The 15628-nt window shown below is 39.4% G+C and overlaps 1 protein-coding gene across 1 annotated transcript; it reads left to right on the top strand.

The window, feature by feature from the left end:
* Positions 1 to 10985: 10985 nt before the first annotated feature.
* Positions 10986 to 12044, top strand: LOC128642185 (taste receptor type 2 member 40-like). Its single transcript, XM_053694866.1, has one exon. It carries the CDS (start codon positions 10986 to 10988, stop codon positions 12042 to 12044), a length of 1059 nt encoding a protein of 352 aa, XP_053550841.1.
* Positions 12045 to 15628: the final 3584 nt, after the last annotated feature.

Below are 15628 nucleotides of genomic sequence, written 5' to 3'. Positions count from 1 at the left end.
CCTGAAGAATTCCTTTTCATCTGCTCCCATTCTGAAATATCCTGATCCAAACCTTCAATATACCCTAGAGGTGGATTCTTCAGATTATGCTCTTGGCGCTGTCCTCTCCCAAAGACAGTCTCCTAAAGAACCACTACACCCAGTTGGGTTTTATTCAAAAATTATGACTTCAGCAGAGATCAACTATTCCATTGGGGACAAGGAACTTTTAGCCATTAAAAGAGCCTTTGAATTCTGGAGACATCTTCTTGAAGGTACCTCACTACCTATAGTGATTTACACTGATCACCGGTATTTGGAATATCTACAAAATAACAAAACTTTATCTGGACGTCAAGTGAGATGAAGTCTCTACTTGAGTCAGTTCAATTTTCAAATCATGTACAGGCCGGGATCAAAAAATGGGAAGGCAGATGCACTCTCTCGACGAGATTCAAGACCTGTACAAGAAGACTCTCCTACTAGCATTCTTCCCCCTACTCGTTTCCTTGCTATCCTATCTCAACAGGATAAGGAATACCAATCTGATCTATCTTCAGAAGACCAAACCCTACTAGATAGCCTAAGCCTCCAGAATGGTTTTTACTTTCATGGTTCTAAACTATATATTCCAGAACGTTTCAGACAGAAAATAATCAAAGATCATCATGACCGTCCACTAATTGGTCATCCAGGTATCAAACGTACTCATGAGCTCATCGCCAGAAGTTACTGGTGGCCATTGATGAAAACCAGTATAAAATATATATATACAACATTGTACAACCTGTACAGTATCAAAACCAGAAAGGAGACCTCCCTATGGCTATTTGATTCCTCTGGAAGTACCAGAATCTCCTTGGTCTCATTTGGGAATGGATTTTATAGTTGATTTATCACCTAGTTCCGGACAAACTACCATTTTAGTTGTTACAGATCATTTTACTAAAATGGCACATTTTATTCCTTATCACAAGTTACCCACTTACATTGAAACAGCATACTTATTTCTAAACCACATTGTACGATACCACGGGTTACCCTCCATTTTAACTACTGATAGAGGAACCCAATTCACTTCATGCTTCTGGAAAGCACTCACTAAAGCACTCCAAATTGATCAAAGGTTAAGCACAGCCTTTCACCCTCAGACTAACGGCCAAACTGAGAGACTCAATCAGTGGCTTGAGCAATATCTACGTTGCTATTGCTCATATCATCAAAATAAATGGACTTCTTTTCTCTCTATGGCTGAATTTGCTTATAATACCATTAACAGCACTACAAATTACTCTCCCTTTTTCGCCAATTATGGTTTTAACCCAAGATTCACTATCCAAACGACCTCTACACATGATTCACCATCTGTTGATGTGTTGACACAAAATATAGCTGAAAATTTCCTACACTTACGTGATAACATCAAACAAGCTCAGGCTTCTCAGAAGAAATTCTATGATTTACGACGTAGAGCTTCTCCAAAATATTCCATAGGGAACTATGTTTGGTTATCTTCCAAAAACATTAAAATGCACTTACCAAGTAAAAAATTGGCTGGGTTGTTCCTTGGCCCATTCAAAATTCTACACATCATCAATGAAAATGCCGTCCGGCTTGACCTACCCGATTCTTTACCCATCCACCCAACTTTCCATGTATCATTATTGAAACCCTACTTAGGAGATATGCCTGATGCACCTCTTTTACCCCCTTCTCCTATTCAATTGGGCACTGATGTCTATGAAGTTTATGATCTCTTGGACTCAAGACATTATAATAGAGAATTACAGTATCTGATCCGATGGAAAGGGTTCGCCCCAGAGGATGACACTTGGGAACCTCATGCACACATTAATGCTCCGAAGCTTATTGCTCGTTTCCATAGACGCTATCCAAGTAGACCTAAATTTCAACCCGTGGTCGGCTTGCTTGAGGGGGGGGGGGATCTGTAAGGATTCCAGTCCTGCTTTTACCTTTTGCCTCAACTCACCTTCCTCACCTCTACTTAAGGCATTACCCCGCCCCAAACAAGTGCTTAGTTGTTGAGTATTGTTTGCTAAAACCAGTGCTCTGTTTCTTATAAGCTACATTCTTATCAAGAGAAGATTTACTTCTACTACTTTAACATTTGGATTACAAATACCAGCTGCAGTTTGGTCTCATAAAGGGACTAATAACAACTAGTCTCATTCATCCTGAAGTTTACTATTCCAAGAAGTATTAATTTATTTCAACTCTACATCTCTACAGGAATTGCTACTTAATTTCCAACAGGAGGATTCTACCTACTACCGCTACGGTATTTGTATCAAATCTAATTTACCTTGGATGCCTAAAGTAACGGCTAATTTCAAATATCATGTTTTCTCTTGAACTTTTCTAAATTGACTTTGTCTCTCAGATATTACTATCATTTGCAACGTATGTTTCATGTTAATGATAAAAACTTTCTTTGATTCATTCTCATACCGGACAGTAACAGACTTTACGTGACGTCACACAGTTTCACTCATCTCAGCGTGCCATACAGCTCCTTACAACTCAGCGTGTCTCACAGCTCCTATTACACTCACTGGTCTGTGTTCAGATATCCACGCTGCAAGCATTATTCAGTGTGCTGTGTCTCGCAGCAGGTCACGCCCCTGTCAGCACCTGCCTTCTGTGTGTCTCATATCTCTCACGCTTCAGTGCTTATTACAATGAACACTATCTCTCTCATTTGGGCTTGAGCTATACCAATGTCAAAAGTTGTTTTTAATACTAATACTTATTTTCAGTCTCTTAATACTTATATGGTATAACAATAATATATAACCATATAAATACTTACTGCCTTTCCTTATGAAAATCACTCTGAGTAAAACAGTCTATGCTGATATAATAGCCTGTACTTCAGTTGTGAAACAAATATAATTTATTTAGACTCTGCAGTTGTGATTCAAATAACCAAGGAACCTGATAGCGGCATTGAAATTGGGCAAGTTGACACATGTGCCATGCATGGCACATGTGTGTAATTTGATTGTACAACGATTTGTGCATAAGTACCCAGGCTTACAGGACGTCCTGAAGCAGGCCAGGAAGGTGTGTGGCCATTTCAGGCATTCCTACATGGCCATGGCGCACTTGTCAGATATCCAGTGGCGATACAACCTGCCAGTGATGCGCTTGATTTGCGACAGCCCGACACGGTGGAATTCAACACTCCTAATGTTCAACCGCCTGCTCCAACAAGAAAAAGCTGTTAACAAGTATTTGTATGACCAGGGTGCTAGGACAGCCTCTGGGGAGCTGGGGATTTTTTTGCCACATTACTGGATGCTCATGCGCAATGCCTGTAGGCTCATGCGTCCTTTTGAGGAGGTGACAAACCTAGTCAGTCGCACCGAAGGATCCATCAGTGACATCATACCATTTGTTTTCTTCCTGGAGCATGCCCTGCGAAGAGTGCTGGATCAGGCCGTAGATGAGCGTGAAGAGGAAAAGTTGTGGTCTCCATCACCACCAGAAACAGCCTTATCAGCATCGCTTGCTGGAACAGCGTCAATGCAGGAAGAGGATTGTGAGGAAGAGGAGTCAGAGGAGGAATGTGGCTTTGAGGAGGAGGTGGAAGACCAACCACAACAGGCATCCCAGGGTGCTTGTTGCTGTCACCTATCTGGTACCTGTGGTGTTGTACGTGGCTGGGGGGAAGAAGATACCTTCAGTGACATCAGTGAGGACGAGGAACGGGACATGATTAGCTCAGCATCCAACCTTGTGCAAATGGGATCTTTCATGCTGTCATGCCTGATGAGGGACCCTCGTATAAAAAAGCTGAAGGAGAACGACCTGTACTGGGTGTCCACGCTACTAGACCCCCGGTATAAGCAAAAAGTGACTGAAATGTTACCAAATTCCCGCAAGTCGGAAAGGATGGAGCAGTTCAAAAATAAATTAAAAAGTATGCTTTACACAGCGTATAAGGGTGATGTCACAGCACAACAGGAATCTAACAGGGGAAGAGATGAAAGTAATCCACCTCCTCCTCCCACGACCACGCCGGCAAGGACAGGACGCTTTCCAGACGTGTTCTTGATGGAGGACATGCAGACCTTTTTAACTCCTATGCATCACCACAGCCCTTCAGGATCCAGCCTCAGAGAAAGACTCAACCGACAGGTAGCAGACTACCTAGCATTAACTTCGGATCTCAACACTCTGAGGAGCGATGGACCCCTTGACTACTGGGTGTGCAGGCTTGACCTGTGGCCTGAGCTATCCCAATTTGCAATCGAACTTCTGGCCTGCCCCGCTTCAAGTGTCCTGTCAGAAAGGACCTTCAGTGCAGCAGGAGGTATTGTCACTGAGAAGAGAAGTTGCCTAGGTCAAAAAAGTCTTGATTATCTCACGTTTATTAAAATGAATGAGGGATGGATCCCGAAGGGACTGACATTGTGTGATACATTTGAGTAAAAAAGGCCTGATGAGATGTACTGGGTGTCCAAGCATCTTTTTCCATCTCCCGGTTCCTAAAAATTATTTCCGGGTTCCTAAAACCGATGCCATACCTGGACTCTTATTGTGCAAAAGGATGGCATATGTGGTGTTTCATGCTGTTGTTTCTGTTGAGGGTCCGGGACCCTCGTATAAAAAGGCTGAAGGAGAACGAACTGTACTGTGTGTCCAAGCATCTTTTTCCATCTCCCGGTTCCTAAAAATTATCTCCGGGTTCCTATAATCGATGCCATACCTCTACTGGATTGTTCAAAAGGATGGCATATGTGGTGTTTCATGCTGTTGTTTCTGTTGAGGGTCCTGGACCCTCGTATAAAAAGGCTGAAGGAGAACGACCTATACTGGGTGTCCAAGCATCTTTTTCCATCTCCCGGTTCCTAAAAATTATCTCTGGGTTTCTAAAATCGATGCCATACCTGTACTCTATTGTGCAAAAGGATGGCATATGTGGTATTTCATGCTGTTGTGCCTGTTGATGGTGGTGGACCCTCGTATAAAAAGGCTGAAGGAGAACGACCTATGATTAGCTCGGTGTCCAAGCATCTTTTTCTATCTCCCAGTTCCTAAAAATTATCTCTGGGTTCCTAAAATCGATGCCATACCTGTACTGGATTGTTCAAAAGGATGGCATATTTGGTGTTTCATGCTGTTGTTTCTGTTGAGGGTCCTGGACCGCATGTCTTGTTGTTATATTTTGTCAGGGTAATCGGGCAGGCCATATAGACCTCCCCCGATAGGGGGAGTAAAAGAGATTAAAGTGCTAAGAATACTACTATTTAACACAACCTTACCATGGCTCTCAGACCGCATGTCTTATTCTTATACGTTGTCAGGGTAATCAGGCAGGCCATATAGACCTCCCCCGATAGGGGGAGTAAAAGGGATTAAAGTGCTAAAAATAGTACTACTTAACACAACCTTACCATGTGGTCCCAGACCGCATGTCTTATTGTTATATTTTGTCAGGGTAATCAGGCAGGCCATATAGACCTCCCCCGATAGGGGTAGTAAAAGGGATTAAAGTGCTCAGAATAGTACTACTTAACACAACCTTACCATGGTTCAGAGACCGCATGTCTTATTGTTATACTTTGTCAGGGTAATCAGACAGGCCATATAGACCTCCACCGATAGGGGGAGTTACAGGGATTAAAGTGCTAAGAATAGTACTACTTAACACAACCTTACCATGGGTGACAGACCGCATGTCTTGTTGTTATATTTTGTCAGGGTAATCATGCAGGCCATATAGACCTCCCCCGATAGGGGGAGTAACAGGGATTAAAGTGCCAAGAATAGTACTACTTAACACAACCTAGTTACCATGGGTCCCAGACCGCATCTCTTGTTGTTATACTTTGTCAGGGTAATCATGCAGGCCATATAGACCTCCCCCGATATGGGGAGTAACAGGTATTAAACTGCTAAAAAAAGTACTACTTAACACAACCTTGTTACCATGGGTCACAGACCGCATGTCTTGTTGTTATACTTTGTCAGGGTAATCATGCAGGCCATATAGACCTTCCCCGATAGGGGGAGTAACAGGTATTAAAGTGCTAAGAATAGTACTACTTAACACAACCTAGTTACCATGGATCCCAGGCCACATGTTTTGTTGTTATACTTTGTCAGGGTAATCATGCAGGCCATATAGACCTCCCCAGATAGTGAGAGTAACAGGTATTAAAGTGCTAAGAATAGTACTACTTAACACAACCTAGTTACCATGGGTCCCAGACCACATGTTTTGTTGTTATACTTTGTCAGGGTAATCATGCAGGCCATATAGACCTCCCCCGATATGGGGAGTAACAGGTATTAAACTGCTAAGAACAGTAATACTTAACACAACCTAGTTACCATGGGTCCCAGACCGCATGTCTTGTTGTTATACTTTGTCAGGGTAATCAGGCAGGCCATATAGACCTCCCCCGATAGGGCGAGTTACACGGATTAAAGTGCTAAGAACAGTACTACTTAACACAACCTATTTACCATGGGTCCCACACCGCATGTTTTGTTGTTATACTTGGTCAGGGTAATCATGTGGGCCATATAGACCTCCCCCGATAGGGGGAGTTACAGGGATTAAAGTGCTAAGAATAGTACTACTTAACACAACCTAGTTACCATGGGCCCCAGACCACATGTTTTGTTGTTATACTTTGTCAGGGTAATCATGCAGGCCATATAGACCTCCCCCGATAGGGGGAGTAACAGGTATTAAACTGCTAAGAATAGTACTACTTAACACAACCTAGTTACCATGGGTCCCAGTCCGCATGTTTTATTATTATACTTTGTCAGGGTAATTATATATCTATCAAATCGATCTATTTATCTTCTATCGATTCTATCTAACTATCAATCTATGTATATCTATCTATCAAATCTATCAATCTCGTGGCCGGACTGATTTGAGACAGCCACTTGTGTTTAGGCCAAATTTGAAGTAGGAGGACAGACCAATCATCTTCTTCCATCTCCCTGTTCCAAAAATGCAGGCCATATAGACCTCCCCCGATAGGGGGAGGAACAGGTAGTAAACTGCTAAGAATAGTACTACTTAACACACCACGGGTCCCAGACCGCATGTCTTATTGTTATACTCTGTCAGGGAAATTATATATCTATCAAATCTGTCTATTTATCTATCGAATCTATGTAACTATCAATCGTATCTATCAAATATAAATTGCATCTATTGATCTATGTAATTCGTATCTATCAAATGTATATTGCATCTTTTGATCGATGTAATTCGTATCTATCAAATGTATATTGCATCGATTGATCTATGTAATTCGTATCTATCAAATGTATATTGCATCGATTGATCTATGTAATTTGTATCTATCATATGTGTATTGCATCTATAGATCTATGTAATCTATGTATCTATCTATCTATCAAATCTATCTCGTGGTTGTGCAAATGGACTGTTTGCAGTTGTTTGCGGTGCGTTACACAGGGAGTTTGGTCCATCACTGTGAAGCGGGCGTAACCCTTACACTACCTGATCGATACAACATCATTCCTGATGTTTTAAAGCACGTTATTCAAAAAAAAATTAGGAATGTTAGTTGATTAAGGCCCTTTATGGGTTAAAACCACACTCTGCATCAACTGTTGATGGTGGTGGACCCTCGTATAAAAAGGCTGAAGGAGAACGACCTATGATTAGCTCGGTGTCCAAGCATCTTTTTCTATCTCCCAGTTCCTAAAAATTATCTCTGGGTTCCTAAAATCGATGCCATACCTGTACTGGATTGTTCAAAAGGATGGCATATTTGGTGTTTCATGCTGTTGTTTCTGTTGAGGGTCCTGGACCGCATGTCTTGTTGTTATATTTTGTCAGGGTAATCGGGCAGGCCATATAGACCTCCCCCGATAGGGGGAGTAAAAGAGATTAAAGTGCTAAGAATACTACTATTTAACACAACCTTACCATGGCTCTCAGACCGCATGTCTTATTCTTATACGTTGTCAGGGTAATCAGGCAGGCCATATAGACCTCCCCCGATAGGGGGAGTAAAAGGGATTAAAGTGCTAAAAATAGTACTACTTAACACAACCTTACCATGTGGTCCCAGACCGCATGTCTTATTGTTATATTTTGTCAGGGTAATCAGGCAGGCCATATAGACCTCCCCCGATAGGGGTAGTAAAAGGGATTAAAGTGCTCAGAATAGTACTACTTAACACAACCTTACCATGGTTCAGAGACCGCATGTCTTATTGTTATACTTTGTCAGGGTAATCAGACAGGCCATATAGACCTCCACCGATAGGGGGAGTTACAGGGATTAAAGTGCTAAGAATAGTACTACTTAACACAACCTTACCATGGGTGACAGACCGCATGTCTTGTTGTTATATTTTGTCAGGGTAATCATGCAGGCCATATAGACCTCCCCCGATAGGGGGAGTAACAGGGATTAAAGTGCCAAGAATAGTACTACTTAACACAACCTAGTTACCATGGGTCCCAGACCGCATCTCTTGTTGTTATACTTTGTCAGGGTAATCATGCAGGCCATATAGACCTCCCCCGATATGGGGAGTAACAGGTATTAAACTGCTAAAAAAAGTACTACTTAACACAACCTAGTTACCATGGGTCCCAGACCGCATGTCTTGTTGTTATACTTTGTCAGGGTAATCATGCAGGCCATATAGACCTCCCCAGATAGGGGGAGTAACAGGTATTAAAGTGCTAAGAATAGTACTACTTAACACAACCTAGTTACCATGGATCCCAGGCCACATGTTTTGTTGTTATACTTTGTCAGGGTAATCATGCAGGCCATATAGACCTCCCCAGATAGTGAGAGTAACAGGTATTAAAGTGCTAAGAATAGTACTACTTAACACAACCTAGTTACCATGGGTCCCAGACCACATGTTTTGTTGTTATACTTTGTCAGGGTAATCATGCAGGCCATATAGACCTCCCCCGATATGGGGAGTAACAGGTATTAAACTGCTAAGAACAGTAATACTTAACACAACCTAGTTACCATGGGTCCCAGACCGCATGTCTTGTTGTTATACTTTGTCAGGGTAATCAGGCAGGCCATATAGACCTCCCCCGATAGGGCGAGTTACACGGATTAAAGTGCTAAGAACAGTACTACTTAACACAACCTATTTACCATGGGTCCCACACCGCATGTTTTGTTGTTATACTTGGTCAGGGTAATCATGTGGGCCATATAGACCTCCCCCGATAGGGGGAGTTACAGGGATTAAAGTGCTAAGAATAGTACTACTTAACACAACCTAGTTACCATGGGCCCCAGACCACATGTTTTGTTGTTATACTTTGTCAGGGTAATCATGCAGGCCATATAGACCTCCCCCGATAGGGGGAGTAACAGGTATTAAACTGCTAAGAATAGTACTACTTAACACAACCTAGTTACCATGGGTCCCAGTCCGCATGTTTTATTATTATACTTTGTCAGGGTAATTATATATCTATCAAATCGATCTATTTATCTTCTATCGATTCTATCTAACTATCAATCTATGTATATCTATCTATCAAATCTATCAATCTCGTGGCCGGACTGATTTGAGACAGCCACTTGTGTTTAGGCCAAATTTGAAGTAGGAGGACAGACCAATCATCTTCTTCCATCTCCCTGTTCCAAAAATGCAGGCCATATAGACCTCCCCCGATAGGGGGAGGAACAGGTAGTAAACTGCTAAGAATAGTACTACTTAACACACCACGGGTCCCAGACCGCATGTCTTATTGTTATACTCTGTCAGGGAAATTATATATCTATCAAATCTGTCTATTTATCTATCGAATCTATGTAACTATCAATCGTATCTATCAAATATAAATTGCATCTATTGATCTATGTAATTCGTATCTATCAAATGTATATTGCATCTTTTGATCGATGTAATTCGTATCTATCAAATGTATATTGCATCGATTGATCTATGTAATTCGTATCTATCAAATGTATATTGCATCGATTGATCTATGTAATTTGTATCTATCATATGTGTATTGCATCTATAGATCTATGTAATCTATGTATCTATCTATCTATCAAATCTATCTCGTGGTTGTGCAAATGGACTGTTTGCAGTTGTTTGCGGTGCGTTACACAGGGAGTTTGGTCCATCACTGTGAAGCGGGCGTAACCCTTACACTACCTGATCGATACAACATCATTCCTGATGTTTTAAAGCACGTTATTCAAAAAAAAATTAGGAATGTTAGTTGATTAAGGCCCTTTATGGGTTAAAACCACACTCTGCATCAACTATGTAATTTTCCGTGGAAGTTTTGCCATGGATCCCCCTCCGGCATGCCACAGTCCAGGTGTTAGTCCCCTTGAAACAACTTTTCCATCACTATTGTGGCCAGAAAGAGTCCTTGTGGGTTTTAAAGTTCGCCTGCCTATTGAAGTCAATAGCGGTTCGCGAACAGTAGCGGAAGTTCGAGTCAGAGTCGCTCTGATGTTTGCATTGTCTGAGAGGTGTTTTGCTGGATAAGGAGCTGTTTGTCAATTAAGATTGCGCATGCATATAATTGAAAAATACACACAACAATCCTTTTCTATTTTAATACAAATCTCTTATAACATTTTCTTTGCTCTTATTACTGAGCATGGTTGATTGTAGCCTACATGATAATGTGTTGATACATTCAAATGACAGTATAATAACTCAGTGATGGCAAACATCTCTATATATTATCAACATGGTGTAATACAGGATAAATTCCCTTTTGGGAGGAAAAAAATAGTCTGCTGATAGCTTGTTACCAATAACAATGTACCATACAACATCAGGTGATACACCTACAGGTTTTGCACTTTTAATAACATTTGGTATATTTGATTAAAACACATTTATTGTAATACAAATATAATTTAGTGTGATAATGATAAGTGAAGATGTCATGCAGCTTAAAAAGCAGAGACACTATATATCTATTAACCTATTTGATGAAATAACATAGCTGGTATGATGACATCAACATGCAAATGTGGCTGACGTTAGTGGCTTTAGTCTCAATATGGGCAGTAAACAAACAACAATCATTTGCATCTCTTGCTACCAACTTAAAATCTGATGTTCACAACGATCCCAATACAAAGGTCAAAACGACAAACATGGCTTCTACATCATTAGCTGCATTTGTCATTTGTGGAATTGAAGCCATATTTGGAATTGTCTCTAACTCCTTTATCATAGCTGTTAGCTTTTGGGATAAGACTGAAGGTTTCACACTGAGCCCCGTCAGTTTAATTCATATTCATATGGGACTTACTAATGTGATTATGTTAATCATAATGACAACAGCAGTGGCAACTTTCACACTTTCATCTCAGACAATAGTCCCCAAAGAATTCTATTTGGTTATAATTGTTTCTATGTTTTTTCTTGTCACATTTGGCTTCTGGCTCACTTCTTGGCTCTGCATCTACTATTGTTTGACTATTGTTGATTTCAAACACAATGTGATCAGAAGACTGAAAATGAATCTTTCTACAGTGGTTCCAAAAATCCTGGTGGGAACAGCTCTTGGGTCCTTCATCATTAGTGTTCCCACCATCTGGTATGTGAAGCTCTGCAGTTTTTCAGCAATGTATGGAAATCTAACAACTGACTGCACTGCTGATTCAGAAGAAGTATTTCATTTTAACCATTTCTATATTATAATATTTATCACAACCGGATGTTTCTTTCCCCTTAGTCTATCCATAACTTCCATAAGTTTCACTTTGGCCTCTATTTTAGGACATATCTGGAAGATAAGACTCAATACAATCACCTTGAGTTCCAGTTCCAATCAGCTTGTGGCTCATTACCGAGCATGTAGGACAATGATACTTCTCGTTGTTCTTTACATCCTTTTCAATATTGCTGAAGTCATAACTGCCTCATCGTCTATGTATGCTGTGAATGTGTGGACTGTTATATTCTGGTATTTTACGTATATGTATCCAGCAGCCCAAGCAGCCATTCTGATCTCAGGAAGCTCCAAATTGAAGAGAAATCTCTTGAGAATGTTCTTTTTATTGGTGGGTGATTAACACATTCCACAAAGATATAAAACAGGAGACACCACTTGTAAAGTTAATTCTACAAGTTTTGGGCAGAAATTCTATTTAAGAACTAAGAAATGAGTGAACTGTAGAAATCATATATACCCTGTCTCAGACATGATAATGGACAGAATTTATGTAGATTTTTTTAATTATCTGTTTTTTTTCTTTATTGGTTTTTATTAAATATTTTAACATAAATATAAACAAGCCAATTTTACAATGGTCAACAATTAGAAAATAATCTAACATCTCAGGTTAAGTAGAGGCCAGATTACAAGTAGAGACTTATTTATCACTCCTCCTCAAGCGTTAAGTGCACTAGAAGTAATCGTTTGTGCATCAGGTTGTGCTTGTATTACAAGATGAAAATAAAAAGTTATTGCTTGTGCACTAACCCGATGAGCATAAAAAGCAGAACTTACAATATTGCATGCGTGATAAACGTATTCCCCCAGAAGTCAATGGAGCAAAAATTGTGGGGGAAAAACTAACACCCTGGTTGCGCACTAACCCAATCGCATAATCTCAAGTGCGCTAATCCTACATGAAAATATAAATATTTCACATTTCAATGTTCTTCACATAGCAGATTATATTTTATTTATTCATAAATAAATATTTCTACATATATCTGATGTTTTATTTGCACAACCTGATGAGTGTTAACTTAAATTGGACTCAAGAGATTGTGTTTACTTTTAAAATAGTAATACTATCAGAAAACTGTTAACGCACCATTCATAATCTGGCCCAAGATCGATACAACACCAGTGTTCATCAATAATATCTGTACTGTGATCTAACAATGAGTAAAAATATCATATAAGTAAATCTCACTAGAAAAAAATATATCTCATATAACAACCATATTATTCACCTGCAGATGAAGTGTGTGTAGAAATATGGACAATGAATTGGTAAGAGGAGGAGAGGACTTTTAAGGAAGCAGGAGAGGAGCGGAGATAAAAGAGAATGGGATTGCATAAAAGGTGGCAACAATCTCCCAGACACATAGTTTTTGGGAATGGGGAACATCAAACCTTAAATGGACCTGCTTATATTTAATATTTACTTTTAATCACTTTTTTATTGTTCCTAGTAAAATAGGATGTTATGGAATAAATCTAACTAGTGTCTCTTGTAGAATCCATAACCCTCTAGACATATAAGTTCCTCTGCCCTATCAATCCACATTTATCGTTTAATAATTAGTATAGATTTCCAGTTCCATGCGATCAGTGACTTTGCACTGTTAATTGATATTTGAAATAAATATGGAAATAATTTTAAAATTGGATCACTGGCTCATCTGTTTGTATTAATTTCTATAAAACTCATGACAATGTATTTAGATACATTTGTTATTTCTTCTAAAGTTAACAAACAATGCATTAATGGATAATGGCAACGATTAATTTTGTCTTGTATATAGAATGAATAAGGCAATTAAAGCAAAATTTAAGATTAAAAAAAAACTTTAATCAGAAACATCAGTTATATTTTGCTTATATATCTGATTGTTAATATTTTGTTTGTATTCCACTTACAACACTGTTTGAACCAAATAGTGTAAAACTATCTTTTGTAACTGAAAATGGAAATTAGTAAAGAGATATTTATATCATGCTAAAATAAACATCAGTGAATGTAAATTATGTTCTGGTGAAGGAAAGAACAACATTTGGATATCTTCCTAGCTTTGAAAAGTAAACTAAAGGAATTTTGTTTTTCTTACAGAATATTAAAAGAGGCTTGATGAGGTTACGATTCTCATACTGGGAGTTCTTTATTTCTGTAATTATAGATTTAGTTGCTGTAGACTTTTCCAACTTTAAAAAAAAGCTTGTGCTAGTAACATCTGCAGCCATCTTGTTTATTATATCTCTAGAATAACAGAATAGGGGTGTAGATAAATTGTAGCAAATCGCTTAACACTTCCCACAGAATAAATTGATTCATAACCTACATTGTCTTACCGCAACTAAAAGGTATTATTAATGAATAGGTCACATCATTTTCATCAACCACTTCAATTCAGTGGAGAATGGAGAGACATTTTCTACTTGTCATCCTTTGTGCAGACATCGGGGCCCATTTATGGAGCTTGATGCCCCATGTTTCTGGCAAGCCTTCAGACTCGCCAGAAACACCAGTTATGAAGTAGTGTTCTAAAGACCACTGCTCCATAACGCTGTCCGCCTGCTCTGAGGAGGCGGACAGAGATCATGTGAAATCCACCCGTTTGAATACGATCATGTTGATTGACACCCCCTGCTTGCGGCCAATTGACCGCAAATCTGCAGGGGGCGGCGTTACACCAGCAGTTCACAAGAGCTGCTGGTGCAATGCTGAATGCGGAGAGCGTATTGCTCTCCACATTCAGGGATGTCTGTCGGATATGATCCGCTGATCAGATCATGTCGGACAGACATTTCATAAATAGGCCCCTTAATGCCCTAACCAGGTGTCCCTGTTTGCTATCTGGGAACTGTAGGTCTGTTTCAATTAAAGTTGATAGCATTAAGTGCTTGCTGTTATAAATCCCTTTTTTTAAACATTACATTAAAGCTTTGTATGGTGATAAAGGAACCTTGTCTTTTAAATATGTGTATCATATCCTACAAATAGATCATTCTTATATATCAATATCGGAACCATATTATTCACCTGCGGACGAAGGGTATTTATATTCATTTTTATAAAACTCATGAAAATGTTTTTAGATAAATCTGGTGAAGAGGTGAAGGTGGGACTTTTTATAAGGAATTGTTTCCATAGTTTGCCAGAGGTATGAGACCACTACCATGAAAGAATACCATTGTCTCTTAATACAGATGATGATAACAGAAGCTGCTGGCTCCTGAAATACTAGACATTACACAGGTATTTTATAAGGGGAGGAGAAGAAGAGATCAATTGCAGCCTTTGGCATTGATTACAAGTTGTGCACAAAATTATTAGCACTGTGTTGAGTGCTAACACTACACAAGTGAAATCAAAAACGCTCTAATTTATTTACTCACATTACAAGTTAAACATTATCGTTCAAGTAAAGCCTTAGGCGCACTGGAGTTCTGATAAAGTGGCGATGCTAAATCCCTCCTCCCATAGACTTTTATTGGGCTTGCTATAATCTTGTTCTGGTTTTCACTCAAGAGCCTGCACTGTGCCAAAAGTGCTTTAAGAAATACTTGAAATAGAATTGTGTATCACTTAAAAGAAAAATGTGTTTTTATTTATAATATATAATAAATGACCCTCCATATTTATTTCTCAGTCTCTTTATTAAGATACAAACAATAAATACAGGAAGTATGTACACAACATATAAAAAAACACATTTTTCAGAACAAAATGGCTTCTTCAGGCAAACATCAGTATTTAGTGAGACCTCCCCTGGCACTAAGCACAGATTGACCTCCTTTGGGGAGATTGTCCTGAAGTTTTCTGAAGTTATATTCCAGTATATTATACCAGGCTTCTTTCAGCACTTCCTAGAGTTCTTCTTTAGATTTAGGTTGTCTTTTATTTATTTCTCTGTCCAGGTGATCCCATACGGCCTCTATAAT

Source organism: Bombina bombina, chromosome 11, assembly GCF_027579735.1.
Source record: "Bombina bombina isolate aBomBom1 chromosome 11, aBomBom1.pri, whole genome shotgun sequence".
Lineage (NCBI taxonomy): Eukaryota > Metazoa > Chordata > Amphibia > Anura > Bombinatoridae > Bombina > Bombina bombina.
This window is presented reverse-complemented; position numbering and strand designations above follow the sequence as displayed.